Consider the following 9,449-nt stretch of genomic DNA (forward strand, 5'->3'; position numbering starts at 1 on the left):
ATAGTCTCAGGAAGGAAGTTGTTCTGGTGGAACGTGTGAGTTCAGAAGTAGATCTGAGGACCAGGTAACCATAGTCCTCAGATTGGACAGATAGTCTAGCTAGCTGTCTGGATTTACCCTGCAGAGATCTGAGGACCAGGTAACCATAGTCCTCAGATTGGACAGATAGTCTAGCTAGCTGTCTGGATTTACCCTGCAGAGATCTGAGGACCAGGTAACCATAGTCCTCAGATTGGACAGATAGTCTAGCTAGCTGTCTGGATTTACCCTGCAGAGATCTGAGGACCAGGTAACCATAGTCCTCAGATTGGACAGATAGTCTAGCTAGCTATCTGGATTTACCCTGCAGAGATCTGAGGACCAGGTAACCATAGTCCTCAGATTGGACAGATAGTCTAGCTAGCTGTCTGGATTTACCCTGCAGAGATCCGAGGACCCGGTAACCATAGTCCTTAGAAATCCGCCGCAGGTTAGAGCGCCAACACAGAGACAGAGGACGGGGACGGACATCTGATCCTAATGAGGGACATCTAGTGGAATTTCCAGTGGCATCGAAAGAAAATGTTGTTGATCTAGACTCTGGTCAGTGTAGTCTCAGTATGGAGAGGACACACCTATTTTTTATATATGTATATATATGTGTGTGTGTTTGTGTGTTTTGTGTGTACAGGCAAAGATATTGTCTTTAATATACAAACAGAGTGACCTGTTGTTGTTTGTAATAATGTTGCTATGTAACAGTAACGGAAGGCGTATGAATCTATGTAATGAATTGAAAGAGTTTCCAGACAGATGATCATGTTGAAGCAGCCAGGCCTCTGGATGGCCAGCAGACCAGAAGAACTCCCAGCATCCACTAGGACGTCCAGGAACAGGAACTAGTTTTAGTCCAGTATGAGCAGCAGATGGAGCTGTTGTATAAACCCCGAGACTCTGACAGTTGATATAAAGACAGCTGTCTCTGCATGTTATCCTTCATTAGGCTTTACTAGATACATGACAGGTAGACACAGAGACATAGGGACAGAGTGAGGACAATGAAACCCTGCCTGTATTACATATTCAGTCTATACACCCCCCCTTTTCTCTCCTGTTCCCTTTTAGTTTTCTTATTCTTTTCTAATATATTTTATTATCTTTAGCATGTTTTTCTGTGTATTTTGTCTTCATTTGTCTTCATTTCCCCTCTCTCTCTCTCTACAATAATAATTAATTAATTAATTAATTAATTAATAAATAATTAGGTGACCCAGAGACCCGTGTTTTTAGTGTTCCCTTGGTTTATCAGGCAGCGGCTACTAGTTTCAAGTTTAGATTTAGAAGAACTGACGGCACCAAGGAGACGGACATGGTTTCACTAAGAATGGCAGTAAATCATTTCAATTCTTTTGCTGTTATTGGAATAAATAACACTTCACACAAAACTGAAAAAGACTGTTGCTGCTATTTTGTTAATCTTACAGGATAAAACACTAATTAGAGGAGGAGCCATCAAAATGATGATGGACAAGTTGAAGGTTTTTCTTTCACTGTTATGGAAAGAAAAAGTCTAAAATACACATTTAGATGTTTGTTTCAGACCTACTACCCTTCTTCTGTTTACATCTGCAGATTTTGGCAACGGCTTGAATGTAACGGACGTTCATTAATATAATTAATATAGAATTGTCGTGCACCATCGCCTACATTGCATACCAGCGTGGCCATTGTGATGACGTTATCAGACACAGATTGTAGTTTCTCTATTGAGTACAGTACATCAGCCTGTATGGCCATGACACGTTACCTAGCTAAACCTTAGCTAACTTGTTACAGTAGTTAGTAGCTCATGCATGTTAGCACGACACAAGTTAATTATATTTGTTTTTTGGATAATTAGCTGTAATAAACTGGTTCTGTATTTATCACAGGTATATACTGTAGTTTTGAGAACATTATACAATCAAGAGGAAGCTGACAGAAGGGTGGGGGGAGGGACTCCGGAGGGCCGTACATATTCAATATTAATATGATAAGTTTCATACATATTGAATCTGAAAGTTGAATGTTCATATCCTTGAACTTGTCTTGATTTCTCGTCATTTCTCGTTGGTTTCTCGTATTCGTATTTTGTACTCTCCCACCTCGGCAGGTTGGCCCTTTATATTGGTGAACAGATATTCAGCCTCCCGGGTCACATGTCTAAAAAACAGGACGTAAGGAGAGGGCAACAACGGGGCCAGCCGGGCGGTAGGGGGCTGTAATAATCGTGTTTGGACAATAAAGCACGTAAACGTGACAGTAAAGATTCTAGAGCAGGGGGTGGGGTCTGGGCTAGATGTTTGAACTTTTGGTCCATCCAGTGTGGATCCCGAGAGGAAAGCTGACAGCTTGAGCATCTGGATCCAGTTGACAGGCGGACGGAGCATCTGCTGGGATCTGGGGCAGCTTTGCTTAAACCAGGAGCTCAGGGGGACTGCAGGCACTTCTGGCAGAGCTGCCTTCTGTACTGGCAGTGACGATAGACAAAGGTGAACGCTCTCCGCCATCTGTCTGACCATGGAACGGAAGCAGAAAGTACGCCGTTCAATCCGCAGCTAATATTTAATCGTGGCTTTTTAATGTCTCTCTCTTAGTGGCTTAGCCACATTTATAGCTAGATTTAAAGGTGTGGACGGGGTTTCCTAAAGGTGACTGAGTTCAATTAAAACTTTTTATCTGACTTTAGGATTCTGTCACATTTGAGTGAGAGTATAGATAACCTAAACCAATCATCTTTTCATTAAGCAAAGCATGTCCACCCTCCTGCCCATGCCGGGTCACTGAACCAATAAAGCATATATACAGGATGTCATCTTCGGAAACATACAGTTTCTTTGCACTTTCAATGTCTATTATGGCAGTACTGGGATTCCAGTTATTAATGAGAATATTAAGGAGAATGAATGTCTTCAGTAAGTGCCATGGTATTGGGTTTGTTCTATTGGAATATTGTTGTGTACATGTGCAAAATATGGCCTAGAGCTAAGGCTAAAGCTGTCCATCATGATTCATCCACTGGTAATTAGAAATTACCACAGCAAATGCCATGTCTTTCTGTTTTTAACAGATATATAATACAGTGTTATGGACCAGGTCCTGTATAACAGAACAATGTTCGCCAGTCAGTGACAAGAAAGAAGAAAGGTCAAAAATCATTATAAATTGTCCTGTGGGGATCAATAATATTTATACACCAAATGTGGCTTTCAAGATGTCTTGGACTGGCCAAACAGTTCGATTTATGGATGGGCTGTCATTTCTTATCCAAACAATACATTCTAACTGGTTCATAAGATAACTGGATTGGTTGGTTAGGACTGTACAATGTGAACATAACTTCATGTTCATGTATGTCTTGTAACAATTTACCCAACCTCACTCTGTAGGGCAGGGGGCATGTTCCCTCCGTTCTGTTATAGTTCTGTAATATTTTTATTTCCAAGGCAAAACTATGTATGGCATTGCAAGCGTAATGCTTTCATAAGACGCTGAGTTTGTCCAGGGGACAAGGTCCCATCTATCTCCCTGTTTATTTAACGTGGGGTTTCCACTGAAGCACTCTGTTTGAGGAGCACCTAAGTGGGATTTAGAGGAGAAAATGTGAGCCATGTGTATGAATGTGTATTGGTTCCTTTGTTTCCGTAGCCTCTGGGTGGTGGCTTTTGTCTGGAGTCAGAGTACTTTGGATGATCCTTGGATGTGACAGTTCAGACAAGAAACCCCTCACATGCATATAGGACAGTGGGAAATGCAAAGCTTATAAGAGCTTATAAGAACAAACAGATTTTCTGTCATAGCAACAAACCACAAGACTCAATGGTAGCGAGGTGACAGGGACATCCTGGTTTTCACCTGTGTATCACCAGTACCAACGGAGACTTAGCTGAGTGTAGAGATCTAATCTCAGACACGTACAGTGTCTGTGTCGTCCACATACAAACCTTTAATAGGAAGGACACTGGAACATTCCCTACCTCACTATGCGTGTCCTGTGCAGGAAGCAGTGTGGCTTTTATTTCCTGTGGCAGAGTGCAATGAATGTTAAGAGTTTCTGTTCTTTTAAACCATATTTTTCACTAACCTTTACTTAAGTACTTCAGCTGGCCAGCCCGTTTATTTTTACCATAGTTTATTTGCAATCACAATATCTCTATTGTAGAAAGACAGTATTTTAGAAACATTTAATTGAATGTAATTCTGTATTTTGGAGGACAGTCCAATATCGAGCTTCTTGGCTGGTGATAGGTGTGGACAAGCAGGCTTTACACAGGCAGAGTACATTAATGTATGGTATTTAATACATTTGATTGAACTGTGGAAAAATTCTATGAAATAAAAACAACATTTATATTTCTTCATCTGTTTTTCACCTGGATTTGAAAATACAATTTGTTATGTAAATGCAATGTAACCGTTTGTGTTGGTACAGACATTGAGGAATAATCAGCGGATCATTTGTGTTTCTCTGCTTGTTACTTGAAGCATTTTCTGAACTGTGCTTGACACACAATCAGTTTCCTTTTTATTAAACAGTCCAAACACTAATGTGCTAGAATAAAGGTTACAAGCTCACTAAAATCATCAGATGTTATTCTCCAGGAGCCATGAGTATTCTTTCAAAAGGTCCTGGTAATAAACTTATGTGAGACATCCACTTTGACCCAAAGTGCCATTCTTCTCCAGCTTCCCTGGGGGCAACACATGTAATAAATCCAAAGTGACTTCGACTTTAAGTTTCTTGTTTTTACCAACATAATAATAATGCACGGGCGATGAAAAAAATCATCATTGAAATTTACATTACATCATATCTTCATTAAAGTATGATCTGGGTAACACATGGAATACTGCCTTAGACAACCTTTAGCTATAGTCAGTTAATAAAAGTTGTGTAGGAATATCATAGTTGACTTTATGAACAGTGAACATGTTTCAGTCTTCCAAGTTTTCAGTATGTAAGAACCTCTTTCCTCCTCTAGAGCTCTGGATTTCTGAGGACTATGGTTACCTTGTCTACAGATCTCTGCAGGGTAAATCCAGACAGCTAGCTAGACTGTCGGTCCACTCTAAAGACTATGGTTACCTGGTCCTCAGATCTCTGCAGGGTAAATCCAGACAGCTAGCTAGACTATCTGTCCAATCTGAGGACTATGGTTACCTGGTCCTCAGATCTTTGCAGGGTTAATCCAAACAGCTAGCTAGACTATCTGTCCAATCTGAGAACTATGGTTACCTGGTCCTCAGATCTCTGCAGGGTAAATCCAGACAGCTAGCTAGACTATCTGTCCAATCTGAGGACTATGGTTACCTGGTCCTCAGATCTCTGCGGGTAAATCCAGACAGCTAGCTAGACTGTCGTTCCACTCTGAGGACTATGGTTACCTGGTCCTCAGATCTCTGCAGGGTAAATCCAACAGCTAGCTAGACTATCTGTCCAATCTGAGGACTATGGTTACTGGTCCTCAGATCTCTCAGGGGTAAATCCAGACAGCTAGCTAGACTATCTGTCCAATCTGAGGACTATTGTTACCTGGTCCTCATGATCTCTGCAGGGTAAATCCAGACAGCTAGCTAGACTATCTGTCCAATCTGAGGACTATGGTTACCTGTTCCTCAGATCTCTGCAGGGTAAATCCAGACAGCTAGACTATCTGTCCAATATGAGGACTATGGTTACCTGTCCTCAGATCTCTGCGGTAAATCCAGACAGCTAGCTAGACTATCTGTCCAATCTGAGGACTATGGTTACCTGGTCCTCAGATCTCTGCAGGGTAAATCCAGACAGCTAGACTATCTGTCCAATATGAGGACTATGGTTACCTGGTCCTCAGATCTCTGCAGGGTAAATCCAGACAGCTAGCTAGACTATCTGTCCAATCTGAGGACCATGGTTACCTGGTCCTCAGATCTCTGCAGGGTAAGTCCAGACAGCTAGCTAGACTATCTGTCCAATCTGAGGACTATGGTTACTACCAACTACTACTAGCTAAAACTACTTCTGAACGTACACATGTTCCACCAAAATAACTTCATCCTGAGACTATTTAACAGCGGCACTGTGGGTTCGTCCAGAGTTTAGCCCCGCCCAAGATGATTGTGATTGGTTTAAAGAAATGCCAATAAACCACAGCACGATGTTCTCCCATCCTGTAATGCTGTGGGGACTAGACAGACCCTCCTTCACAGTGCTGTGGAGGAAGAAGGTGCCGGACATCCGGGTGGAATGAGGGACATCTGGAAACGCGAGACTACTGGCTGTGTATCAAGAGAATCCCATTTTATTGTTGAACATTCTTGAATTTTTGCATGTCTTTCCATCACTTGTTGGAAAAAAAAATCAATTCAGAAGAAAATGGCCTGCTCCCAGTTCACAATATCATGGAATACATACCTGTACCTGTGTTTTTTTTACAGCCAGTTGGTGCTGAATGTTTACCTGGTTGCCAAGGAATACATGACGAATAGTTTCAGCTGCCATGGTATAAAGCAGCAGTGTGTGTGTGTGTGTGTGTGTGTGTGTGTGTGTGTGTGTGTGTGTGTGTGTGTGTCAGAGCAAGCTGGTGACAAACATCTTTCAGACTCACCTGAAGCAGCAGGTCACAGAAGGACACTCTTGGCACTGGAGCACGCTACTAATGGAGCTGCAGACAGGTGTCAGCCATCTTGAATGTTTATGACAGAGCTCCTGCTGATGTCATCAGGAGCCTGCTGTTATTAATGAATAATGTCTGCCAGAGGGAGCTCAGCTTTCAGCCTCAAATGATTCCATAGCTTCAGCAGAGTAGGAGCTCTTCATGAAACAATAAACAAATCAGCGACATAAGTCAGGAGAACCACTCCTGTTACAGGCCACGGCAGGGCCACAGGGGCCTCTGCAATGACAGGCTGTAGAATGGGGCCGACCGAGCTTACACTCACATGCAAGTAGGAAGACCGGTGGGCGCTATGGAAACCAAAACACATGCATGTTAAATTTGGAACCGATAATCGGATTTGAAACCAAATTTTCCAAATGATTCTAATATAAAAAGAAACAACTTCAAGTTGGAAGCGGTAGTCCCTTCAGCAAATACACCAAACGCCATCTGTTTATGAAGATGGTGAAGGAGGAAGTGTTATCTCAAGACACTTTACACATAGATTAGATCGAAACCACACTCTATAATTTACAGAGACCCAACAACTTCCCCCCAAAAGCAAGTATTTGGTGCAGAGGCAAGGAAAAACTTTTTACTTTTAGAAGAAACCTGGGACAGAACCGAACTCTTGGTGGGCGGCTGGGTGGGGCGCAGACAGATACAAGCGGAGAGACATATTTATAATTATAGCAGTTGGAATGATAACAGTAGTAATTATATAGACAATAAAGATAGTGAATCTATGACTAGAACTAATGTATGTCGTCGTTTAGGGAGTAGCGGGGCGATGCAGGGTCTCAGATCACAAGATGCTTCTCTGGGGACTTAAATGATCTTATAAAGCTCTACTTCTACTCTGTTACATTTCAGAGAGAAATATTCTTCTTTTTACTCCTCTACATTCATCTGACAGCTTTAGTTGTTAGTTACTTTAGTTACTCCACTACAGTCATTTGACAGCTTTACGTCATTCCCAATCTCTTGTCACATCAATAAAAGCAATAAAAGCCACAAAAAGCCAGATAAAAATCATATGAGATCATATCATATGAAGATCAATCTTTGACATGTTGTTTTAGATAAAGCAGTCAGGCTCTTAGCCCTAGTTTTAAAGAAGGGGGGGGGGACCATCAAACATGGTGAGTATGCCCTCTGGCCACCATTAACCTGTCTCAAACAGAGGCTCCTGCTCCTCCTTTTTCTCCGAGGGGAAGACCAGTATGGTAGTAATGTGACTGAGGGTTACGGAGCTTGTTTCCAGACCTGTGGACAACAGGGTGTCAGGCGCTGACCCAGGGTCAGCCAACAGCTGGGCTGTCCTCAGGCCAGAGAGCTGCCTGGTGCCTGAGTGGGCGGCTCAGTCAGATTTCCATGGCGATAAGAGGCAGAGACACGTTGTAGTGTCAGAAGCTGTCTCGCAGCTCAGTGCAGCGGGCCCCCAGCGGAGCCCCAGGGGCCACAGACTCTCACTATTCCTCTCTTACTTACTGTGAGGGCCAAGAATGTGGCGGGTGAGAGGATTAGCATTCCTGGAGGTGAGATCAGATCTAGACGTGTGAAGAGACAGAGCTGCCTTCACTCAGGTTGCAACCAGGAATAAAGGTGTCCTGTGTGATCTTTAATCAGGACACTGGGTCTTGGTATTGACTGTGTAATGCTTACAAGGATTCAACAGAATGTTTTTCAGAGAAAAAAATGAAAACACAGTCCTCAATCATCTGCAATTGCTTCTTGAAACACAATTTTGAAGGAATGTATTACGGAAGACTACCAATATCATGCAATTAAATCTCCACTTTTGAGCAAAATTTTGAGCGTCAAAAAACAAAACTGAAGCGATGCAGCAGTAACGTTGTGGAGGGCGGGCAGAGAGCACCGAGGGCTCCGTGACCCCGTCCAGGGGATCTGATCTGAACGAGAGGGATCGGTGATGACGCACCTAAAGCTAAGGCTACGACCTGAATCACACTTCATCTAACAAGACACTTCCCGTTCTGAGTAACACACTTTATTATTTACAGTTTTACAAAATTAGTGATCATTGAAAGGCAACTTGACACCCCGAAACAATAAACAATGCTCCCTGAGGAAATGGATGAAGAAACTGGAAAAATATCCTATCGAAGTACGTTTATAAAAGACAGAAATGTGCCATTAATGCCAAAGCTCCACCAAACTTTTCAAACGATTCCACGGTCGCAGACTACTTTCCTATATAGTAATAAAACCATGAGTTAGAGTCCCGTCGTGTATCAGTGTTGTTTACAGTTGCTAAGCTAAATGCTAAAGAGGGAAAGTTGCTGATTTAGATAGATAGATAGATAGATAGATAGATAGATAGATAGATAGATAGATAGATAGATAGATAGATAGATAGATCTTTATCCCAAAAAATGGGAAATTACGGTGTTACAATAGCACACGTACATTAGTCACACAACACAGAATATAAATATAAATGAGATACTAGGAAAAGAATATGCATACAGTATACATGAAATAATAATAATAATAATAATAATAATAATAGGATTAAAATATAAGAATAAAATATTAGAACATATATTTAACTGTAACAGTATGGGAAAACAAAATGTGCAACTGCTTAAATAATATGCTAAATGTTTGTTAAAATGTAAATGAACCAAATGTGCAGGTTGCCCTTAGTGCAGTAGTGTGGTGTCTCAGAGTCTCATCTAGCACCCAGAGATGACGTGTTCTAGAGTTTTACTGCCTGTGGTAGGAATGATTTTCTGTAGCGGACCGTGCGACATCGAAGCTGTCGGAGCC

The 9,449-nt window shown here is 41.9% G+C and overlaps 1 protein-coding gene across 1 annotated transcript in view; it reads right to left on the reverse strand.

The window, feature by feature from the left end:
• The window catches only part of LOC116686879 (nuclear receptor subfamily 5 group A member 2), a 56,790-nt gene extending 50,520 nt beyond the window's left edge, over positions 1 to 6,270 (reverse strand). Inside the window, exon 1 of the mRNA XM_032511930.1 lies at positions 6,254 to 6,270. Within this exon, the coding sequence (XP_032367821.1) occupies positions 6,254 to 6,255 (2 nt within the window). The 5' untranslated portion in view covers positions 6,256 to 6,270. The remainder of the gene's footprint in view (positions 1 to 6,253) is intronic.
• Positions 6,271 to 9,449: the final 3,179 nt, after the last annotated feature.

Source organism: Etheostoma spectabile, unplaced genomic scaffold, assembly GCF_008692095.1.
Source record: "Etheostoma spectabile isolate EspeVRDwgs_2016 unplaced genomic scaffold, UIUC_Espe_1.0 scaffold546, whole genome shotgun sequence".
NCBI lineage: Eukaryota > Metazoa > Chordata > Actinopteri > Perciformes > Percidae > Etheostoma > Etheostoma spectabile.